The following is a 25,074-nucleotide window of genomic DNA, read 5'->3' as shown; positions in this document are numbered from 1 at the left end:
TTTAGAATCAGCATCTGAGCTGAAGTTGTTCACAGGAAATATGAACCACAGAATAGCTGTATGGAGTCCCTAAAGGTTTAAATAAAAGCTGGTCAGGCATGGTGGCTCACACCTGTAATCCCAGCACTTTGGGAGGCCAAGGTGGGTGGATCACCTGAGGTCAGGAGTTCAAGACCAGCCTGGCCAACATGGTGAAACCCTGTAATACAAATACAAAAATTAGCTGGACGTGGTGGTACGTGCCTGTAGTCCCAGCTACTCAGGAGGCTGAGGCTGGAGAATTGCTTGCACCCGGGAGGCAGAAGTTGCAGTGAGCTGAGATCATGCCACTGTACTCCAGCCCGGGCGACAGAAAGAGACTCCATCTCAAAAAAAAAAAAGGCCGGGCGCAGTGACTCAAGCCTGTAATCCCAGCACTTTGGGAGGCCAAGGCGGGTAGATCACGAGGTCAGGAGATTGAGACCATCCTGGCTAACACGGTGAAACCCCATCTCTACTAAAAATACAAAAAATTAGCTGGGCGTGGTGGTGGGTGCCTGTAGTCCCAGCTACTCAGGAGGCTGAGGCAGGAGAATGGCGTAGACCCGGGAGGTGGAGCTTGCAGTGAGCCAAGATCAAGCCACTGCAATCCAGCCTGGGCGACAGAGTGAGACTCTGTCTCAAAAAAAAAAAAAGCGAATCAATTGACTAATATAGATATTAAATCCATAACCTTGACTAGAGGTCATGTGACAAAGGGCTGGTGAACAGAAAATGAGTGACAATGCCCCCAAAACCCAATGTACCAACCATTTAGGCAGCTAACCTTCAAAACCAGTTATCACACAAGGCACTCGTACACATAAAAAAGCCATTCTCACACAACACGTAAGATTTCACTTCTGTGTGATTGGCCAACTCAAGTGCCTTCCACCTGCAGACGACCTACTTAAAAACATGTCTCGGGAGTGCTCTGATAGGCAGAGGTAGGCTCGACCATCTCTGAGGGCACGAAGTTAACGATGGAGCAGCGGAAAATAAAGGCTGGCAGAGTCTTCTCCAAGGTGAGCACTATACTGCCACATGCTTGGCCTGAGGACCCTCCAATCAAAATCCCCGTCACATGTACCTCCTCCCATGGGGGTCCCACCTCTATGTGGAGTAGCAGCATTTGACATTCTATGTCATGTGGATGAATGAATGTTTGGATGTTGTCAGTGGGCAGAGATCAGGTCATGTATGTTTATACAGATGGAACGAAGGATTTTTACCCCTTCAGCCAGATCTGGGGCTCAATGTAAACAGCAAGATAACACAGAAAGGGCTGCAAACATTGTGCCTAGCACAGGGATGACGGCAGGGCAAATCCTCTAATGTCAAACATCAGTCAAATGAATGAACACCTGCAAACAGAAAGCCCCATTGTGATTTGACTCCCTTAGCAGCAATAAACTAAAAGGCCAGGAGGGGACAGGGCTAATCCGTGGCAATTTGTGAGTCCTGCCATGCCTATGTGTGCTATGGTTCTCTTCAGTCCAGGCTGCTCATTAGAAAGCTCATCCAGTAAGATATTAATACTCTGCTACCCAAACCATAGATTTCACTCATCCTTAGTACAAAGCTAAAATGTAGTGCTGTCTGCAGGGATGAGAGATGGATTACCTGCAGATGGGGCTGGTGGGTGGTGGGGCTGGATCCTGTTCCTGTTTTTTTTCACTATCTGAACTTCTGAGAAGCTGCAGTGTCTCCAGGTTTCAGTTTTTTCACTGGTAACTTGCCTAGCTACCTAGCCTTATTTACCTTCTGAGACTAATTATAAGACAATTATAAGTACTTTGAGGAATGTAAATTATTATGCAAAAGCCTCCCATTATTATTCTGAACTAGTTGCTGTCCAGCAAAGCTGAGCTCCTGGACTAGGCTCCAGCTCCTGGATTCATGAGGTGTGTGACCTCGGCCAAGTTACCGCACCTCTTTCAGCCTTGGTCTCCTTGTGGGTAAAGTGAAGACAGCCACGGTGTGGAATTCACAGAGCTGGTGTGAGGATTAAGTGGGATGAGATGGCTTGCATGGTGCCTGATTTCTAGTAATGCCCCATAAATGGTATCTGATCACACCCACGACAGCATTGCTAATCCCTCATCTCAGGCTTCTGTCCCCTTCCCGGGAGCCGATGTACAGATGGCTGTTACGAAACAGCAGCCGTAGCCACCACAGTTTATATTTCATTTAGGCACTGTGTCTATTTCTCACGAGTTTGTATTTTTAAAGCCTCTGCTTGGGTACCAAAAGGACGGCAGAAGTGTTTTTCCCACTTCCGTGGAACCTGACGAGGAGGAAGGTGGGGGTGAGGAGAGGCCCCATTTCACGCATAGTGACCCGCTGCGATGGGAGGGACCACCCAGGTAACTTGCTAACTTCTTCCACGACTTCACAGCTTTCTCCCTCCCCGCTTATTGCTCCAGTGACACCCTCTGTAGCTCTTCAATCGCAATCAAATCGGGTCCATTTCAGTTTTCCCTCACTTGGGCTGCTGTTTTTTCAGGCTCCTTCCCCAGGTCTGCCTCCTCTTGTTCACTGGGCCCCAGCTGAGGCCACCGATGCCCTCAACTTGCCAAACCATGTACCATGGCACACGTTCTCCCGCCCTCCAGGGACCACCCTAGTCCTTCCTCCATGAAAGGCAACGGAGAAAGGGACCATGTCACCAGCCACGTAGGGAGCAATCTGAGCGATAAAAAGGATGCTGGCTAGGTATAGTGGTTCACACCTGTAATCCCAGCACTTTGAGAGTCCGAGGCAGGAGGGCTGCCTAAGCCCAGGAGTTTGAGACCAGCCTGGGCAAGATAGTGAGACCCCATCTCTACAAAAAATTAAAAAAAAATAGTGTGGTGTGGTGGCACGTGCCTATAGTCCCAGCTACTCGAGAGGCTGAGGTGGGAGGACTGCTCAAGCCCAGGAGGTTGAGGCTACAGTGAACCATGACTGCGTCACTGCACTCCAGCCTGCTCGACAGAGACCCTGTCTCTTAAAAAATAATAATAAAATTTAAAAAGGGTGCTCCGTCATCTAGGTTTCAAGAATTATACTCCAAGAATGTCCTTGACAGAAAAGCAGCACTCCGGCATACCCCATGGAGGCTCTTCATCATATCAACCACTACAGAGAGCATTCTCGGGTCTAGTTTCATTCTCACAACAGCCAAGCACAGGGCTACTGGACTTCTGCTCTGCAGGTGAACACAGAGGCTCGGGGAAGAGAACTTTCTCAAGGTCACGCAAGCTGGCACACCAAGGAGCTCAAGGTCCTGCAAACTAGACACCAAGGAGCTGGGGGTTCTCTTCCCCGTGCCACACCGCACCCCACATAGGCAGGAATGAATACTCCCCAGAAGGCTGGGTCTTTCTAGCTCTGTGGTTGCTTCTGATTTTCCACGGATGTGCTCAAGTTCTGACCACGCAGATGGTGGTGGTGAGGAGGAGGCTGTGGAGGAGGAATAAGGTGGAGGACAGAGAAGGCTTGGGGAGATGGAAAAAGGCTGAAGCTGACCACTGAAATATATATGGACTTGGGATTTCTTCCATGCCTAAAATAAATTCTTAGAAATGTGTGTTGCTGAGGCCAAGTGGCCCCTCCCCCAAAAGCAACCGAGAAGAGTGTGGGGCCTGGCAAGGCAGGACCAAGGAGTCTGACTGCTAAAGGGCAAACATGAAATTCTGAATATTTTTAGAGGAAGTCAGCAGGGATTCTGTCATTTATGGTGAATCCCTAGGGAGGGGTTAAAAGAAAAAGTGTGTCTAAGGTCCACACTGTCCGCCCTGTTCCTGGCTGTATCTTCAGGGCTTAGAACAGTGTCTGGCCCCAGGGGCACTTCTTGCAGAGTGAGTGAGCAAGTGAATGAGTGGGGAAATGAAATGACACAGGGGGATGATGACTCTTCAGGGCTTGAAGATCGTCAACAGCATCCCGGCAGCACACAGAGAAAGTCGAAGTCTTGAACGTGCTTGCTAGAAAATGATGAGGGAGAAAAGGAAAAGAGAGAGGGACAGCGTCCGTAACGCCTGGGCCAGGTCTAGGGTGAGGAGCCCCTTCCGGCAGCCTGAGGTACAGGCAGGTCCTACACTGGTGAGGCCGGGGGAACGTGTGTGTATGTGAGTGAGTGTGTACGTGCAGAGGTAGGGTGTGCGCTTGGCCCAGACCTCTCGATCCCCAAGATCAAGAGGGTCTTGATCTTTGTTCTTTTCCTTTGTTCTTATAAGATGCCCCCAACTTGTATATAAACTCACTTATATACAAGTGAGCCTCAACACATGGTCTCAGGGATACACAGAACTGGTTGGACATAAAAATGTGCTACCATTTTTGTAACCCTATCTTAGTACTGTAAAAATTATTGGGAGGCCAAAGCAGCAAATGAACAAAAAGGAAGTGGCACAGGCCCTGTCTTGACCTCTAGAACGCCTTGACCACAGGCCAGAGAGAATGAGAATCTCAGGTGAAGCCAGAAGACTGCAAGGCCCCAAAGGGTCTGGCTGTTTCCAACCCCAATGAAAAGGTAAGTGTCACATCACAAGGTGAACCCAGACCGTGGATGTGGAGGAGAGACCTGAAGACTTCCACCCCAGGACAGGAATCCCGCTTAAGCAGCAGCTCCTTGGCAGCAATGTCAAGGTTGTATGTTAGGAGGATGAAGACATCAACGAGATCCACATGGAGCCACGCCTATAAGACAGGCTTAGGGCTCAGGGGGACTGCTTGTCTACTGCTCACCCCTCCACAACCAGGGGCATGGGCTGGGTCACAGGCTCCCCTCCCCATCCCAAGCAGCTTGCTCTGCCTGGCAGGTGCATCATCCTGAGAAACACACTGCACAGGGCTGGAATCACTGGTGCAATCCATTACCTGCTTTAACAGGCATGCCAGTCACTTGCCGAAGTTGCGCAGCCCTGCTCTGCTTGACCCCACACCTGGCTCCTTCTCTTCCCCCATCAGGCCCTCTGTGCTTACTCCAACTTTCTGTGTGTGTGCTGGGGACAGGGAGAGAGAGTGTCAGAGAATATCTGGGGTCAGAGGCAGTAGGGAGGGTCCACCGGCGGGGTCCTGATCCCTTCCCACAACCCTGGGGTGCTCACTGCATCCCATGGACAGACAGTGCTGGTCCTATCTCGCCACAACTGGTCCAAGAAAAAACCAAGGCAGGCTGGAGTTGCTTTCTCCCTGGCTACTAATTATATCCCTAGAATTCCCTGCATCCCTGCCCACACCAGGATGGGAGAGAGAAAGAATGAGAGAAAAGGAAGAGATAAGGAAAAGGGTAGCTAGGATGGAGACACAGATACCAGGGTGATGGGAAGGAGAGAAATAATGCAGCCCAGCCACTGTCCGCCCAGGGGCAAGTAAGTGACAAGGGCACAGGGCTCAGCTTCCTCATCTCACAAGGAGAGTTGGGCTAATGACAGAGACAGGAACCTCTGCAGATGCAGAACGTAACATGGAAAAGGAGACCAGAGGGAAAGGACGGGGGTGGAGCTGCAGGGGAGCAGGAAAGATGCTCTGCATTCCCCTTCAGCTGCTGCAGTCAAGACAGGGCAGGGCGCTACCTGCCTTGCCCTGACACGGCTGGTGCCATCGTGGCCTCCAGGCAGTTGGTACCATCCTCTTCATTTTCCCCGTGGAAACAAGGGAAAGGTCAGCGCTGTGGTTCCTGAGCTGTGGGGACTCTGCCCTCCAGGTCTCACTGCCCCCTCCCCTTTCTCAAGGTCACACTTCCAGAGCCCAGCTCCAGAAGTGTTACCAAGGTAAACATCCTATTTATTTATCAATAAATAGAAGCAAATCATGTATATTTATTTTGTAGAACCAACATGCATATGGCTCTACGTGTTTATGTCCAGGCTTGTGTTCTGTCTGCTTTACATAACTTGATTCACTTATTCTTTGACGACAAACCTATGAGATCTGCACTATTCTTAACCCCCATTTATCCGAAGAGGAAACTGAGTCACAGAGAGCTTAAGGGATGTGCCTTAACTCTTAGCCTCTAACGAGGTCACAGAACTTGTAACTGGTAGAACTAGAAATAGCCTAGATGGTCCACCTCTGGAGTCTCTGCCGCTGACCACCACACTGCGGTCTTACTGGGAGACTGTGCTGTTCAGTGCACTCACGGCCCCAACGCACGTGGCTAAGAACTGAAGGAGAACTCTATGGAAATGACACAGAAAGCCAAGAGCCCCTTTGGTGTTCGCATATGCCTCTCGAAGCTGCCTATCCGTGATCCGGTCCCACGTATTAGATAGAACGAAAGCCCTCAGGCACAGACAGAGTAGGCATGCAAAACATGGTTGGCCGAATCACATTTCCTGGCATGACCTCGGGGCCTCCTTTTTCTCTTCTGAGTCTGGACAGGACTGGGGTACTCATAGACCCTCTTCAGAGGCACAGTCCGGTCCCTGCTCACTTCAAAAAGGAGACTGATTGTTATTTGTCTAAACTCACCTCAGCTTGCCAAGACTTCTGTTTGCAAGAGAACAAGCTCTGACAATTGTCTGTGCATACTTAAAATGAGTTTCAGCTTTCAAACACAAAAGCTATTCTAATTTTGCCCCATCTTACGGCAATTCTATTTTTTTTTCTAAGCTTGAAATTATGCAGTTTCAGGATGCGGTTCTCACAAAAACGAACACAGCAATGGGACTCGGTGCCCTCAGATGAGACGCAGATGCTGGGCAGGAGGACAGGCAGCTTTCTTGAGATAGTCTGGCCAGGCCATCGAGCCAGTTCCAGAGCCAGCTTCTGGCCAGTGGAAGGCAACCAGCTGGGACTTGAGTTCTAATTCAATCAGGGATATTAAGAAACACCTATTCTTGGAAGAACTGAAGACACAAAGGTTACTGCCACTTGGCGGCTGGACACAAGCATTTCACTGCTTAAAAGAACAGATGAGCAGAAACCCAGGGGCAGTTGTTTTGTTCCCAATAAAGTTGTTCAGCTTGGACGAGAGTCAGATTACTGCTTCGTGAAGGCAGCCTCCAAGGTGTATTCTTTAATTCTACAAGGTACTAATTTTGAGATGTCCGGTATGTGAAGGGGACACTGGCCTTAATTTGGAGCTGCCACACCACTGGGGAGTTATGTAGGATAACATCATATTTCCAAGAGAAATTCTACATGCGAGGAAACAGGCACAGAGCTTGCACAAATCATTCAACATCATCCACCGAGTGACAGAGCCTGGGTTTGAATCATGATTCCTTCCCGCATGATGCTGCCCTACCGTGGAAGCTCGCCACCTCAGTGCAGTACCTTAAGTGCTAATAAAACCTGTGGGGAAGCTACCTGAGCCCAGAGGATGAGGAGGCTGGTTGGGAATGGAAGAGGAGGGGATGGGAATACAAAAGGTTCCCGTGGACAGGAAGCCCTACCCAACCAACACTCAGTGGCCTGTGTCATCTAAGCGTTCCAATACAGCACAAGTGATAGCAAGCAGGTCTTCTAGGCAATGCCCAAGACAACTGTCCGTGACACACAAAGCAAATGCATTTCTAATGTCATCAGCCCAGAAAAGAACAAGCTGAAGGCGTTTATGATTGAAAAAGCAGGCTACTCTGCAGCTCAGCTTTCACCTTCCAACAAATCAAATTACCCAAGTTAGATTGCACTGTGAGCCTGTTTACAGAGCAGTTTCGCTGCTGCTGAATTTTTCTGTATTCTCTTCCTGTTAAAGGGGATCCCACCTTAGACAGGTCAGTTGCAAAGCATAACACAACCGTTCTTGATCTTCATGCAAAAAGACAAACAATCTAGAGTGGAAAATCAAAAGTGAAAGCTGTTAGATGCAGAACACTATAAATCTTACCTAGCAACATGCAAGAAGAACGTCCCCCCACCATCATCCCACGAGTGCTCTCCGATCTGATAAAGAGCTGCTCCTGGAGAGCACCCCCATGTAAATGCCAAGAACACAGAATGCTCCTCTCCAGCGGAAACCCTCCAACTGATGTGGATACAGTGGGAAAGGCTGCCCCACTTCTATATAAATCCTTATTATTTCACAGCTTCCTAGAGATGTTCTCTGCTAACAGACTCCATGACGGAAACAGTGATGGAAATGGAAGTTATTTACTCTACTCACCCTCGTCGTGCCATGGACTCATTTCCTGGACAGAAGATGATCAGAATAAGTGATGTGTGAGACCCTTCAGAGATCCTTGCCGTGGTCACCCGAGGCACTGGGCAATGACGTTTCAGGGCCCTGCAGGAGCCTTCTTCCTCCCACCTCCTCCCTGGCCCAGCCTTCCTCTGTAGTGGGTCCCCCTCTCTACACATCGCCTCCTCCCAGTCTAACTATGCGGCTCTGCCGAGACCTTGATGGAGAACAAAACACCAGTGGATAAAGCCTTCAGGTCCCTTCCCAAAGGAGTTTTCGCTTTAATCAAGGCTTCATGAATATCAAAGGCTTTGACTTCCTAAATCACTCCAGTGGTGGGGTGAGAACAGAGTGGCCGCTAGGTATGGGCAATGCCAGTGAGTAGGGTTACAATTCTGCATTTCAGCGTTTGCTCAGGTGCTCACAGGAGTATCACTCGTGGTGTTTCCAAAACCACTCTGTGCAGGTGCAACCCGTGTCACCTGCACCTCACACACTCACCTCTTCAGGAACGAGCACAGCAGGACTTCGCACATCACTACAGAATAGGTGTCAATCCCCGATCCAGAGATGGCAAATAGGTTTTGGGTCCTGTGTTGGCCCCAGTAGTCAGTAGCTGCCCGGGGCCTGTGACTGCTGAGCAATGACTGCCATGGTGAGGGGGACCAGGGTGCCAAGGGCCATGGAGCAGCCATGCTCAGTGCGGGAGGACAAACCAGGAAGACAGTTTCTCTCCAAACATTTGAGCGTGCTTAAAAGACCAGCTCCCAGTGTTATTTAGAGCTTAAGAAACGTATTTTGTGTTTGTGGAAATATAAACAGGTACTAAATTTTTAAGGTGAAATATGACTTTGTAAAATGTTCCTATTTTTTGAAGTTATTCTGAAGGAAATAATCAGTAATACATGTGAGGTTTTTTCTTTTTTGATTCAGTGTCTTGCTCTGTCACTCAGGCTGGAATACGGGCTCAATCACAGCTCGCTACAGCCTTAAACTCCTGGGCTCAAGCGATCCTCCCACCTCAGTCTCCTCAGTAGCCTGGACTACAGATGCACATCACCACACCCGGCTAATTTTTAGTTTAATTTTTCGTAGAGTTGGTGTCTCACTATGTTGCCCAGGCTGGTCTCTAATCCCAGACTCAAGCAATCTTTCTGCCTCAGCCTCACAGGTGTGAGCCACCACGCCTGGCCAGATGTGAGTTTTATAATACCAAAACCATGCAGATAAATGAAATGCCCACAAATTGAGAATGAATCAAAAAAAGCCTGGAACATCCATGATATGGAACTCTCTCTACATTAAAAGGAATGTTCTTGAGGAATATTTAAGAACATAAAAAAAACTTTCGGCCAGGCAGGGTGGCTCAGGCCTGTAATCCCAGCACTTTGGGAGGCCAAGATGGGCGGATCACGAGGTCAGGAGTTCGAGACCAGCCTGACCAAAACGGTGAAACCCCATCTCTACTAAAAATACAAAAATTAGCCGCGCGTGGTGGTGCGCACCTGTAATCCCAGCTACTCAGGAGGCTGAGGCAGGAGAACTGCTTGAACCCGGGCGGTGGAGGCTGCAGTGAGCAGAGTTGGCACCACAGCGCTACAACCTGGGCAACACAGTAAGACTCTGTATCAAAAAAGAAAAAAAAAAATTTCATGAGAACACCTTCTATAGAGATTACAGAGCAATATGAATAGTATGATCCAAACTTACTTAAAACTTTTAAGAAGTGGGTATGCAATCAGAATGAAAGAATCTAAAGCTAAGCATCAGCCATGATCCCCTTGCTGTGGTAGGATTATAGGTGATCTCCAGTTTGTTCTTTATGCTTTTCTCAATACAATTTCTGGAAATAATTGATATCATGAAATATATGGCTTTTATGAGTAGAAAAAGAACAACAGCTGCTATTTTAAAGAAACGGGCATTAGGGGTCCCGACAGTCTTCTCACCTTTTTCCAGGTAAAGGGCCAGTTTCATTTGCGAAACCAGAGAGCAGGATCAGGAAGTTTCTCTCCCTGCCACGGCTGATATTCTGTGTATTCCACCTTGTCTGCCTCAGTGTCAACTTATACTCCTTAGACAACATTTAGTCCTTAAATAAGCTTTATATTCCTTAAATAGGAGGCCACAGGAGCCCATGAGGAGCCCAGTCCAGGCCCTGGCCCTCCTTGAGCCTGCTGCCTGCTCAGGGAGTGAAATCTCCTCATACATTTCCAGAGGATGCCCGGCCCTTTCTTCTTTGGAACTTCCCGCTTCCCTGACCTAAGTTTCCAAGGAGGAATAAGACAGCAGACAAGCAAAAGCATCCGCACTTGTGGAGATTGAAAGCAGTAGAGATCTCTAATTTCTAAAGATGAATTTCTAATCAGGAGATGAATTTCTAATCAGGCTGAAAAAACTAAAAGAATCCCTCAAATGTTAATATGACAGTCAAATACTTGTTTGTCCTTTCCATTGGTTGTAAATGCATCTCTTCGTAACACAGGGTATTGCCTGTCAAGTCTCTGGGAAGGAAAAGCAGTTGTTGGCAAAACACAAGCAAGGTCCCTGATTAGAGGGGAGTGTATACAGATGAGTTGCTGGTGGAAGGCGGTGGGGGGACAGCAGCTAAATGCCAGGAAGTCACCCCCTCCTGCACTACACTCTCGTCTTCCAATTAGTCATGAGTTGGTCCTAAACCCAGAATGCAAGCTGAAATTTCTGCATTGTATGCTTCAGATGTACAAAGGAAAATAACTCAGCATCTTCCTAATCCCTTATATGCAAAATAAATAGATGGTCAGGTTAGATTTTGACTTTTTAAAGACACCAGCTCATCTGAGCTTTCTATTTGACTTTTTTTTTTTAATATACGGAAGAAGCTCACAAGGAAAGCAGAAAATATCCAGGAGGTCGTTGGCAGACAGAAGAAGAGAGCTTTTTTCTTCCCTCCCCCAGACACGTACCAGTGTCAGCAGCTGTTAGGAGCGCTTCTACTGTTTTTTGTTTTGTTTTTTATTTTTAAATCCTTCCACCCTCCCACACCAGCTAGAGCGGCTGAGAGTGGATGCTGGCACCAACAGCCAGGGTGTCAATCTGCCCTTTGTTGGTTGTGTGCCCTGTGTGAGATGCCTCAGTCCGCCTACCTTGCAGAGCTGTAAGGATTGAGTGAGTGAGCGCACATCAGCACGTGCTCGGGAAATAGCAGCTATTCCTACTGTCGCGGCTGTTGTTATTTTCATGGTCATCCCACAGCCTCTTTGTTTGACAGGGAGCAAAAGAGAGAGCTGAGCGTGGGCAGAGTGTCACAGGGTGTCCAAGCTGGGATGCATGGAGTCCTTCCTTTCTATGCAGGCACAGCTCCAAGAATACTTGAGAGAGCTGATGTGCTGTGTAATTTATTAGCACACTTCACTAAGAAGAGGACTCCAAGCTGGCAGGAGGCTGCTCCCTGCCTCCCATCAAACCTGGAGCTTATCTCACCTGTCTCAGAGGAGTCCTGTCTTCCTGGACTGAGCTCACCTGACCTGCTCTATCCAAGTTCCAGAGTTCCACACTTGGAAGCGCAGAATTCTGCAGAAAGTAGAATTATCATCCAATACCACCTCAGAATGATCCTCCCACACCAGCTAGAGTGGCTGAGTGGATTCTGGCACCAATAGCCTGGGTGTCAATCTGCCCTTTGCTGGCTGTGTATCCTGCATGAGATGCCTGAGGTCCTGGCCTCTGGCTTCTCGTTGGATGGTTCCTGCCCTCTGCAGAGCTGCCCCCAGGGCAGTCACTGTCAGTGAATGGTCAGCTCCTATCACCATTGTTCAGAATGTTCATTCTACCCCAAGGATCACTGCAAACACACAACTCCAGGGTCAGAGGCTGAATGCTGTGCCCGAGGCCTGGGGCTGAGCTGGGCAGCGGCGTTGTGTGCTCAGAGAGCAGGTGGGCAGAGCAGAGCGGAGGCAAGCACCAGATGCAGAAGGAGGGCTCAGGTCCAGCTTCACCTCCCATGAGCAGTGAGACACCAGGCAGCTGACTCAGTTTTCTCCTCTACAGAATAAAGGGGTTGGACTAAGGATGTCTAAGGTTCTTTCTGGCTCTTCAAAAAAACGAATTGCTTTCTCCAGGCAATAAGCAGGCCCTAACTTCATTGCTACTCTTCCTATTCTAAGAAGGGGATAATCCTCCTTTGCTCATAAGACTGTCAGGAGGAGGCACGGGATGGCATTTGTAAAGTGCTTAACACAGTGCCAGGCACTGACTAAGTGCTTAATAAACAGCAGCTACAATTATGGTCAGCTAGCAAGTTAAGGGCCCACTCAGGAAAGAGCACTTCTCCGGGCATAGAGCTGCCTGCCTTTGGTGCAGAGCAGAGGCCAGTCTGGCTGGGTGCAGAAAAAGGCCCTCCCTAACTGCAAGTGCATACGGTCCCTAGATCCATCAATGAGCTCCTACATGCACAGGTGTAAGGTGCTGAGTTTGACTCCCTTGAAGCAAATGCCTTGAGATAAGAGGGAATGGTGGTTTACCTCCAACAGCAGAGAGGGACAGATGTCCCGCAGACAACTTAATCCTGATTCCAACATTGTGTGCCACTGTGGTTTGCAGAATCAGAGAGGTGAGCAGTGACTGTCATAGGCACAAAGAAGCAATGGCCATCCAGGTGAAATGCTGACATCAACACAACGATAAATCCTTCATAAAGGCAGAAGCTGTAATGATGATGATGATGATGATGATGCCAATAACACAAGGATGAAAAACATCTGTTGCCCAGAGCTGGAAGGGCCTTACTAAGACAGCTGTACCTGTGAATGAATTGCTCGGCTGCATATCCCGGCGGAGCGCTATGCTGAGCAACTCTCAGGTCCTGCAGAGTCCCCAAGAGCACTTTGCACGGAGAGCTCGAGTTCTATAGTCAGGCATATCTGACCTACCGAACACGTGCCCTGGTCAAGGTACATAACCCCACACAGCCTTCATTTCCCCATCTGAAAAATGGCGAAGATTAGAGTATCCGTCTCAAAGAATCATTGTGAGAATAAAATGAAATACTGTGCATAAAGCACAGTGCAGCATCCGGCTCATAAGCGCTGGCCATCATTACAAAAGCCGTCTGATGCAATGCGAACATTTTGGGCATGTGTCTCCCAATGCAGACATGGTAATCAGGCTCTTTCTTAAAGACCAGTAAGGCCAAATAAGAATGCACCTCTGGCTTGAGTTTAAGTCTGAGGAGGAGGAATGTGATATTTATACAGACTAAAAATAGAAAACATGCACTCCTCATTGAGAGCTCTTTCTGGCTACCCCTTTGAGTCCAAGTACAGAAAGCTCAGCAGGTGAGCATGTCACAGGTTAGCAGACAAATACCAAACACACTTTTACTTCTGGAATCAAGAGCAGCAGAAGTTATCTGGGGATATTCATGTACCTCCTGGACTCTGATGAGGATTTTAAACTACCACATGGGAGCTAGTACTGGACTGCTTCTATGCCCACCTTCCCTGGCCTCTCCAGTAGACAAAGGATCTAACATAGCACAAAGAAATCACATCACTGCCATTGCAGGGATTATAATGAAATGGTCATCAGGTGGTTCCTTCATAAACAGGATTTGCTGCCAAGTTGATGCTGAGTACAAAGATAAAATAACCTCCTCCCATCATCCATCCCCTAAGGTCATAATTCAATCCCTTTTCTCTCTGTATTCAGAAATCTCCCAGTTACCTGGAGCCACATAGCTAGTTCATATATGCTCACCTACAAGCACCTGAGCATGCCTTAGGGTCTGGGAAGAAATGACATCAGTGGGACAGCTTGGAGATGCTAGCTGAGATTTCTCCTGATTGTGTGTAGTTCTCTGAAGGAAGGTGCCACCTCTCTCTCCACCTCTGTTTGAACCACTGCCTCCTTCTTGTCTGTTCTCTGCAAACCCTGCAAGGACAAATGCCCCCATAAAAGCTCTTCTCTGAGCTGCCGTACAGCCCTGAGCATGGAGGCTTCCCTTGCAGCCTGCAGATCTCAGCATGGCCAACATTTCCTAAAATGGGCAAAGACCATAATGTCTGGATGAGATAAGAAACCCCTTTCACAGGCCTTCAGTCCTTCTGTCTTCTCAATAACCCTGTGAATAGGTTCGATATTACTCTTTCATAGACACTGATGAGTCAACCCAAAGAAAGCAGCCATTGCCTGAGGTCCCAAGGTGATGTATGTACAAGGTGAAAGGAGCTGATGGCCAAGTCACGAGCCTGCAGGGCTGCAGCCACCTTGAGGGAACCTTTCTCTGCTCAATGAAGCCACCCCAAGGACTTGGGGGGAGCTAAGGGAACCCACCTGAGGCCTCACAACCAACCATGGCCTCACTCACATGACTTCCAATTCTTACTCCCAGTCTAGCCACTGTCCTGAGCCAACCCTTAGATGTCCAACTTTGGGGGAGGAAAGACTGCACCCAGCATGCCAAACCTCACCCACCTGCTGCCTGCCCAACCTGCTCTCCCACTGTGTGACCAGCACCCCATTCACTTAGTAATTCACGCCACAGCCCTGGAGACCTCCTTTCAACCCCTGCTCCTCACTTCCACTTTCACATCCCATCCATAAGCTCCACGTTCAAATTACTCTCTCCAAGTCCCATCTGCCCATTCCAGGATGCCAGCTCCCCACCAGGACCCCTCAGCATCTCCTCAGGCTGACTGTAGTAGCCTGCTAATCAGACTCTGTTTCTATCATCATTATTAGAATTAACTTTCAAAAACACAATTCTCATCATACCACACCCCTCACTGAAATGTCCCATTGGCTCTTCAATGCCTACCTCCACTTTCTGTACCTTTTCAGTTTCAGCTGTACTAAAATACTCATGTTCACCAGCATGCAGTGCCCTTCAGGCCTCCTTGCTCTTGCATCGTTAACTTGTCATCTTCCACACACACATTCCTACTTCAATACCCAGCCCAACTAGCCTGTCAACACCCCAGAAGTAGTTTCTACCTCCTCTCCACCCTCATAGTGATCGACCCGCCTCTCTGATTTGATAAACAGAGCCAACAGTTACCAAGCATGTCCTCTGGAGTGCCAGGTGCTTTTCTAGGCACTGACACATGTTGGCTCATTTAATCTGCATCCTCCCCTCTGAAATCTTATCATCATCCCCATTTTACAGATGAAGAAAACTGAAGCCAGAGATTCAGGAACTTGTCCAAGTGGTGGGATTTGAACCCAGGAAGTCTGGCTCCTGCACCTTCATTACTACCCTCAGCATACTAGATTGTAATTACTGATTTCATGTTTACCTATTGTGCAGAGCTGGACAGGGCTAGGCAATTCCACAGAGCAGGGGCCAGGTGCTATTTACATTTGCAGACCCAGAACTCAGCAAATGTCACACACGTGGTAGGAGTTTGTGAAGCATCTGTCCAAAGGCAGATAGGAGGCCAGCCCCAGATGAATGGGTCTGCTAGATACTTCCTAAGTTAATGAAGTCAAATGGACTTCCCTTATAATCACGGGATAGAAATCAAAACCCTGTGTGGAAGAAACAGGCAGTACTTTCCTGCTGTTTTCCTTTACTTAATTACATACAGAAATTAATCCTATTGTGAGTTACTAATTCAGATGCCAGACCAGTGTCACTGGCAGCCACAGGGTGCTCTGCCTCCCTGTGCTGGGCCCTCTGGGCAGGGCATACCTAGGTGGGGCCCTGCAGGGTCCCTTCCAGGAGCCCACCCTAAAGGCTGGTCACTTGTGGAAGAAACCTGACACCCACCACTACCGTCTTGGGCAGAAACAGCACCTCCTTCTCCTCCCGGCTCTCCAAGTCAACATAAGCAACAGCCCCTCACTCTTGCTGCCAAGAATCTGTGCATCTGCAGGAAGGAGAAAGGAGATGCAAGGTACTATCCATGCCAAGCCCAGGTTACGGCTTTAGGGTTTCCAAGAAAACCCTGTGAGCAAATGCACACCCGGTTTTGAAAAGGGAAGCTGTGCAGGTCAGCACCCACACCTCTACTCAAGAACCAGGTGCATCAATCTCTGCTTTCAAGACCCTGTGTCTTGGGTTCCATCACAGCTTGTGCCCGGCTCTGTCTGCCAAAGGGCTCGACAGTCAAGAGGAAGAGAAAGCTTAAGTGGAATAAAGACAGGAGCAGCTGAAGTGGCCCAGGAGACGGCAATGGGTGGAATCAACCCAGAAACGGGAAAGCGAAGAGTCAGAGTGCTAGATCCTGTGGGCACAGATGGCTCTGGGAGGCCAGCTCAGGAGTGGGTGGCCGTCTGTGGCCGTGTTCTCCCTACAGAGGAGTGACAATGAGGCAAACACCATCCATGTGCACAGTGCTTACAGTTTATAAACCCACTGTCACACACACTCCTGCCTTTCTCCCAGTGAACCTTGAAATACCTATAATTTTGCCCACGTTATAGATAAGGAAACTGAAAGCCAAACAAGGTTGCGAAATTTACCTGGACTATAAAGTTAGAGCCAGCACTGAACCTGAGCTCTCTGTCTCCAAGCCCAGAGCACTTCCTTTCTCAGTATGTCCCGCTGCCGGGTTGTGAGCACACTCAGGTACAGTCTGGCACCAACAGACTGGCATCCCAGGCAGATGCCACCAGCCTACTCTCTGGGTGTCCCTGGGGAACATGCACACGCTGCTGCTGCTTGCACTCTGGAGCAGCTCCAACCTCTGTAGCCTTCTTCCGGGATGGCCTGCCGTGATGGAGCTGTTCTCAGTCTCAGCATCCTGGCCAGGAGCCGGCACTGGACGTCTCACGCTGCAGTGGACCAGCTGTACACCCCAACTCTGATCAGAGGCTGGACCCTCTGCCAGCCTAGGCTTCCCCCATCCCTGCCTGAGCAGACTCCCTGGCTGGCCCAGGCACTTAGCAGTGGGATGAGAAAACCACCCACTACTTTCTTCCGTCCTATCAGTGTCCTTACTGCTAACTTGGCTGAATTCCTTGTTCTGAGAGCAGGGGAGCCCTTCTGTGCCTAGTCCAAGTCCCAGCCACCCTCCACGCCCAGGGTTCTTGGAGCCGCCATCTACGTTCTCCTCCCTTGCAACTCTGCAGCTGGGCATCCAGGACAGAGTGTGAGCCGCCCCTCCCCTCTCATTTCCTTTCTTCCCTTCACCCCAGCATGCTGAGGTCACGGCGTGCTGTGCCCTTGGGCTAGAGTACCCACTCCTGTCCCTCTCCCATCCCACATCCACTCTCACAGAGCTTGCAAAATCTAGCTCAGCTGCTGCCCTTTTCATGAAACTTTTGTCATCCACAGCTTTAAAAAAAAAAAAATGCTTCCTTCCTCTGGATTCTCAAATATTTCACATCTTTCTCATGCAAAGTTTAACTTTCTACTGTGGACTACTGTTGGGTGTTAGTACTGTAAGCTTTGGTCCTGCCCGATTCTTCCCTGTCAGCCCGCATGGTTACTTCCTACCACAGTTCCCAGGCCAGCAGGAGCCCAGCATGTAACCATGGAGCCCGGACATGCTCAGAGACAGCCGTGAGTGTCTTGCTGCAGAATCGCCTGTGGTTCTTGATGAAAGTACTCACTAATGATTTGTTCCTCTACCTGGGCATTTTGAAGCATTTTAATTTTTAACAGGAAACAAGGGTCCTGTAAAGGAATGATATCCTAATGATGGAATTTCAGGAAAGTCCACTCATGGGGACTTTTCCATGGTCATGTAAGGAGAAGAGTCACTGAGTGCCAGGCCTGTAGCTGGCCAACTGTGAGCACATGAACTGCACTGAACAGGCCACACTGATGATGGGCAAGGAAACTCTGGCTTTTGTATTCTGGCCACCCCTGATCTCAGAGAACTGGCTCACTGATCCACTGGATACAGGGCGACCAGCTATTCAGGTTTACACAGAACAAAGGGGTTTCCTTAGGCCCTGGATTTTCGGCTCTGAAACCAGGGCAATCCTAGGTAAACTTGGGTGGTTGGTCACCTGAGAGGAGGTGAGTCTGTTACGAAAACATGTGCAAGGTGTTCAGGTATCTTTAGATTTTATAGGAGAAAAAGCATACACACTTATTGAATGTATATACGTGGGAGTCTTCAGAATGAAGACCCAACATTTCAATGAGTAACAGAAGCTTATATACTCTCTTGAGGTTACAGAAAGAATGGGGGCATGGGTCCTAGGAAAGGGGTTATGGGAGCGGGGAGAAGAGGAATGTTCAGGGAGAGATCTTTAAATGTCAGATGTTACTGCTTCACTGTAAGGATGCAGGCTCTGTATTTAAAACTTTCCCTGACTAGAGTTTGGTGGGGCAGCTGTCCAGGCAATGGTTCTCTGCCATCTTGCTATTTATTTTCCCTGCCATCTCGCTGTCTCTATTTTATGTATGTATGTATATATGTATGTATGTATGTATGTAAATATTTGAGACAAGGTCTTGCTCTGTCACCCAGGCCGGAGTGCAGTGGAGTAACCATGGCTCACTGCAACCTCACAGGCTCGAGCAATCCTCCCACCTCAGCCTCCAGAGTAGCTGGGACCAAAGCATGCACCAGCTAATTAAAAAAAATTTTTTTTTGTAGAGACAGGGTCTCGTTATGGTGCCAAGGCTGGTCTCGAACTACTGAGCTCAAGCAATCCACCCACTTCAGCTTCCCAAAGTGCTGGGATTACAGGCCACCACGCCCAGCAATTTAAACAAAAATTTGAGACAGTCTTACTCCGTCCCCCAGGCCGGAGTGCAGTGGTGCAAACATGCATCACTGCAACCTCAAACTCCTGGGCTCAGGCAATCCTCTTACCTCAGCCTCCTAAATAGCTGGGATTATAAGTGCACCACCAAGCCTGGCTTACTTAAAATTTTTTTGTATTTTTCATAGAGACAGGGTCTCACTATGTTGCCCAGGCTGGTCTTGAACTCCTGGCTTAAGCAATCCTCCCACCCCACCCCACCCCATCCCCTCGGCTTTCCAATGTGCTGGGATTACAGGGGTGAGCCACCATGCCGACCCGACAGTCCCCTGAGAAACTCCCAATGCCTCAAAGTTGAAGAGCAGCAGAGACAGCACTGGGAGCCAGTGGCTTCTGAAGGGGCTTGAGCCCCATGAGCTTTGCCTGGTTTCTGCCTCTATTTCTGGCTTCCCAAACAAAACCTTTCCAGTGAAAGACACACTGTACTGATGCCTTTGGACAAAGCTGTGTGGGTGGCAGGGTGAGCAGAGGAGGAGATGAAGCCAGTGGTGAGAGAAGCCCAGGTGAAGACAGCAGATCCGGCTCGGTCCTCCCCTGTGACTTCGGGGATAAGCAACAGTGGTGATGGAACCCGGAGAAACAGCATGCTTGTCCTGTCCGTCCAAGCACAGTTGAAAAGCCTTCCAACGTAAAACAAGCTGGTTTTCTGCACAGACAGAAAGATTCCCGATTTATTTGGCGGAATATTTTTTGCAAAGAGGGTCGGAGCAACTGGGGAAGTATTGGATGCTATATATTTCAACCATTTAGGTTAAATTTAAAAGTACTACTGACTGTCATGTTAACAAAAACAACAAACCAGAGTAGTAAAAAGAGGGAACATTTGCCAATACTTTCAACGTTCTGACTCTGGATCACTGGGTGAACTGCACCAGGTGGGAGATAGGGGAGGGAGAAGAGATCTGAGGGATATATGTGTGGAAACTTGGCCAGCAGGCACAGCAAAGTGCAGTGAGACTGTGTACAGGGACTCTGGGGAGAGACCAACCCAGGTTCAAATTCTGCCCCTGGCATGTGAGGCTGAACGAGGTGTCCTTGGGCAAGATACGATCCCTCCTAAAAGAGCTTCCTACCTGCTGAGCACCCACCGAGCACTGGGCACACGCTGGACAGCAGCAATAGGTGCCCTCAGTTCCCTGCGGGAGCAGGGAGTAGTTTTATTATCCACATTTTACAAATAAACAAAACTTAAAGGATAGAAGGAACTCATTCAAGGCCACACACGCAATAAGGAGCAGAACAAGAGTGCTTGGTGTGTTTGGCGCTCATGACACCACGCTGCCTCTTCACCTCAGTCTTCTCGTCTATAAAATGGGTATTGTGTGTGTTAAATTCTCTGCACTCAGGTGCTTAATTAAATATTAGTTCCCTTCTCTACCTCCCTGCCTCCTTTTAGTAGTGCTTAACCCATTGCTCTAAAAAGCTGTTTCCAGAAATACTGGTGTTGGTGAAGGGCCTGCTGACTTCTTAGTTGCTGTGGTTTGTTCACTTTTCTTGAAGCTGTAGCAAGGACCCTGGTTATAGGAGTATTTCAGTAAATATATTTTTAATCATCGAACTCAACTTTGCTTTCAGTGAAGGTGACAGTTAAAATTGCTGCCTTTCATTTTGCCAGTCAGCCCAGCATGCCACATGAAGAGGCGTTTTTGGTTTTTTTTTTTTTCCTCCTTCATATGATATATTTACATCCAACGTTGGGGCTGCAATTTCAGTCTCGCGCACGTGTTATTTTAGGATTTCAGTGTAGATCCCCCCGCAGAACTCACTTTGTCCTCTTGTTTGCTGAATCACAGTGTCTTCTGGCTGTGGGGCCTTGACTTTGAATTGAGAGACAGATGCTTGGTAATTACAAGGTTTCCTTCCTACAGCGGGGGATTGGCAAGTAATTGCCTTGCTTTTTAAGGGAGAATTTTAAGCAGTATTTTAAAGAGCCAGACCCACAGCTTTTACGTGACAGGAAAAATGAAATAAGTCCTTAAAGTATTTCCACCTCCCTTCCTAATGCAGAAAGGTTTTCGGAAAAGGACTCATGACTGAGATTCCACTGAAATGAAGGCAAGATAAGAACGGCCCGTGTGGATGGGCACCAGGCATCGCAGCAGTGCTGAGCCAAGGCTGATTCCTGCCCCAACTCCTTTTAGAGCGCACAAAGGTGATTCATTTATTATAAGGGAAATTAGAAAATACAAATAAGCAAAAGGAAAATACCATAAATCCCCAACACTCTGAGCTATATACTGTTTGCATGTTGGTAAATATCTGTCCAGATAAAATGAGGGAGAGCGTGTGTGTATATTTTACATTTAAAATATAAAAAAGAGCGGGCCCTCTTCTTTATAACCTGATTTTGCCCCCATTTAACATCACATAGTACACAAGTGTTTTGTCAGTAAATGCACACCTCCTCTCCATCCTGACTACCCTAAGTGTGGTCCCTAAAGAAGCAGCGTCACCTGGGAGCTTGTTGGACATGTAGATTCCCAGGCCCCACCCTAGCCCTGCTGAATCTGAATCAGCATTTTAACAGGTTCCCCAGCAACTTGTACACCCTTCAGAGTTTAAGGAGTATTGTACTACCTCATTTTAAGTGGCTCCCTCATATTCCATGTTACAAACGTGCTATGGCTATGCATGGTAGCTCATACCTACAGTCCCAGCACTTTGGGAGGCCAAGGCTGGAGGATCACTTGAGCTCAGGAGTTTCAGACTAGCCTGGGCAACACAGCGAGACCCCATCTCTACAAAAAATTTGGCAGGTGTGGTAGTGCATGCCTGTAGTCACAGCTGCTCAGAAGGCTGAGGTGGGAAGACTGCTTGAGTCTAGGAGGTTGAGGCAGTAATGAGCTGTGATTGTGCCACTGCACTCCAGCCTGGGTGACAGAGCAAAACCCTATCTCAAAAAAAAAAGCAGTATAATTTAGGCAACTAACCTCTTATGATGTGAATATATGAGTTTCACTTTTCTAATTAGTACTGTGATGTGTATTCTTATACCAAATGTCCCTGTCTGCGTGTGGTAATCTGCCTAGGGCACAGTAGTAGAAGAAGATGCTTTTCTTAAGAGCACTGATGGAAGTTGCCAACTTTCACTCTTGTCAGTAGTGGGAGTGCCCATTTTCCATGCAAATCCTAATAGTTGTCCTTATCAACCTTTGACAGTTTGATAGAAATAAATGGTACTTCATCACCATTGGCTAACTTCTCTGAATATTAGTGTGGTTAAACAGAAATTCATTTACTTATTGACCTTTTGTTTGGATTAAACAAATTGTTTAGGTCCTTTGTTGGTTTTGCCTTGGAGGTGACTGTCATTTTTCTTCTCGATTTGGTAAGACATCTCTATATATTTAGACATTATCTCTTTGAAATGTGTTATAAATATAGCCCCGATTTCAAACATGGTGTTCTGCCTAGCACTGGGCTACGTTTCAATGGCAGGAAAGGATTTTGGAAAAGGAAGCCTGAATTAGGGGAATATGTATGGCATTGCTATCTTCCTCCTTCTACCCACATAAATAGCACTGCCTCTGGAAGTGAGTTCAAGCTCCTAACCAAGCGTCTCCAAACTGAGACGGTGTGTCCCTGCTACCTTAGGGGCCCAGAAGAGCCTCACTGAGCTCTGAAAAGGAGCATTCCCCATTTCCTTCTATTTTTAGATGCTGGATTGTTTTAGAGCATGGAGCTGGAAGCACTTCTTTTCAATAAACCTTATAGTCTAGCAGATAGGAAGTGGTATACAGAGTGTCACTTACATAAAATTTTAACTTTCTAAATGGCAAGCAGGCAGAAACATAACAAGAGATGTGCTTTAAAGCTTTTCATGTTTCTAAATGGTCTTCCTCATAACCTCATTTCCAGGATTCATTATTTCTGAGCCAACAATAAATTAGGCTTACTGATAGTACCTTTCTCTCTTGACCCCGATTCAATTACTTATTAAGGAGTCAGCATGATTTAGATTTAGAAGCAGAATAAAGAATAAAGGGGGCAGAATACAAGGTGGCCCCACCCTCACTGAGCTGTCTGTGCACACCCAGCATCTAGGAGGCCAGGCCGCGGGGAGGCTCGGCAGGCCGTTAGGTCAAGTGACTAATCCAGGCCTGGTGGGAAAAAAGAGACTCACCTTGTTTCTTGGCAGGTACCTGGCTGGGCTCTGCCCTATGCAATACTTTCCAGCTATTCAGAGACACAGAGAAGCCATGGCTTGCAGAAGGCAGGTGATTCGGGTTAGGGAGATCAGCAGCCCCCAGGGAAGAAGTGGAATAGCCATGGTCTCAGCAGCACCTTCATCATTACTTTCAAGCCTGAAGTGTCCAACAACCTCATTCTGAATGTTCCGACAAGCTCCTATGCTTGGGCCTGCAACTGCGTTCCAAAAGGTAACGAGGTATCAGCCAAGCAGATCACATGGGGAAGAATATTTTCAGGAATTAGCCATAAGGTTACATAATTGGAGGGGAAGTTATGTGGAGGGATGTGGCAGCAAAGGAGGGGCTGTGTATTTTGACAGGCCAGTGAGAGCAAATGCGTGCCATCAAGGGGCTGCTCCCCGTGTCCCCCAGTGATGGATGTAACTCAGTGTGCAGCTCTCTCTGCTGCTCCCAGCAGCCCCTCCCCAACCAATTCATGTTGGCCCGAAAGCTGAAATGTGCATCTCTGCTCTACTGCAACGGAGAGCCACTGAAGGGCTGTGCATGAGGATGGCCAAGATGGTAACTGCAGTTTTAGAAGATCACAGACTTAGGGAGGCCCGACATAGAGAGTAGCTTGGAAAGGACAAGAGCGGACATGCTTTGCAGCTGGGGTGCATGGATTTCCCACAAGGCTGAGAGCAGGACCCTGGCCTCCTGCAAGCCAAGCAGCGATGGGGTTGAGTGAGACAGGCACTGCCCCCCACTCAGACGCGCACCAAATCGTCCACTGGATGCACAGGACAACTGCGGCCACTTCCCCTTGTTGGCCACTTTTCTTCTGTTTTGTTTTGTTTGTTTGGTTTGAGATGGAGTCTTGCTCTGTCGCCCAGGCTGGAGTGCAGTGGCACGATCTCGGCTCGCTGCAACCTCCACCTCCCGAGTTCACGCCATTCTCCTGCCTCAGCCTCCCGAGTAGCTGGGACCACAGGCGCCGCCACCACGCCCGGCTAATTTTTTGTATTTTTAGTAGAGAAGGGGTTTCACTATGTTAGCCAGGATGGTCTCAATCTCCTGACCTCGTGATCCACACGCCTCGGCCTCCCAAAGTGCTGGGATTACAGGCGTGAGCCACTGTGCCTGGCCTGTGGGCCACATTTTTAAATGCCTAAGAATGAACTGCACAGAGGATGAGGATGGGAGGCTGCTTTCTTTGCAGGCCACGTGTTTTACCTCTCAGGGTGGCCGTGACTCCCTCGGATGGAAAAGCAGCAGAGGAGCTGCTAGCACCTTGGGCTCTGGTTGACTCAGGTCACAGAAATGGGGAAAGAAGGAGGGGCCTCCTGGGCTAGAGACAGGAAAGGGCAGGAGCCAGGGGGGCCCTCAGACACAAGGTCTTGTCGAGTGGGCTTTCTCCTATGCCCATCTCTTGCCCCAATGCCCTGGAAAGACCGGGAGGAAGCTGCCCTGGGCTCAGACCGCTGCTGCAAGGAGACCAGGTGTGTGGGCCTAGCCCTCCAACTGACCATCTTCCCTCAAGCTCCACTTCACAAGGCTTTGATGCAAATCTCTGCTATGATGCAAAACCCTTGGAGGTTCTATGCAAGTGATGACATTTTTCTTTTTCTTTTTTTTTTTTTGAGATGGAGTTTCACTCTTGTCACCCAGGCTGGAGTGCAGTGGCGTGATCTCGGCTCACTGCAGCCTCTGCCTCTGGGTTCAAGCGATTCTCCTGCCTCAGCCTCCTGAGTAGCTGGGATTACAGGCGCATGCCACCATGCCCAGCTAATTTCTGTATTTTTGGTAGAGACGGGGTTTCACCAGGTTGGCCAGTCGGGTCTCGGACTCCTGACCTCAGGTGATCCGCCCGCCTCGGCCTCCCAAAGTGCTGGGATTACAGGCGTGAGCCATTGCACCCGGCCAACATTTTTCTTATAAACGTCAACGTGCATGTATATGTAAAACTTTCCATAAAATATGAAGGGCTCCGACGACACTCAAACCTTGTCGCTGGACTTGCAGGATCTCACAGCCTTCAGGATGTCTGCAGAAGAGAAGCAGGGCTTTTCCATTCCTTAGACACTGTGGGAACAGTACCCAGAAAATAAAGTTTAG

At 48.6% G+C, this 25,074-nt stretch overlaps 1 protein-coding gene across 5 annotated transcripts in view; it reads right to left on the bottom strand.

Moving 5' to 3' along the window:
- LOC105499153 (piggyBac transposable element derived 5) overlaps positions 1-25,074 on the bottom strand; it is a 104,666-nt gene that overhangs the window by 44,721 nt on the left and 34,871 nt on the right. The window contains exon 1 of one of the 5 annotated variants that reach the window (XM_071074534.1): positions 13,865-17,239. The exons of 2 other annotated variants lie outside the window; for them this stretch is intronic. In XM_071074534.1, the coding sequence (XP_070930635.1) occupies positions 13,865-14,141 (277 nt within the window). In that variant the 5' untranslated portion in view covers positions 14,142-17,239. Of the gene's footprint in view, positions 1-8,113; positions 8,151-10,077; positions 10,923-13,864; positions 17,240-25,074 lie in introns of those variants that run through there. 2 more of the 5 variants (XM_011771628.3, XM_011771629.3) reach the window with 2 other exon arrangements.

This window comes from Macaca nemestrina, chromosome 1 (assembly GCF_043159975.1).
Source record: "Macaca nemestrina isolate mMacNem1 chromosome 1, mMacNem.hap1, whole genome shotgun sequence".
Lineage (NCBI taxonomy): Eukaryota > Metazoa > Chordata > Mammalia > Primates > Cercopithecidae > Macaca > Macaca nemestrina.
This window is presented reverse-complemented; position numbering and strand designations above follow the sequence as displayed.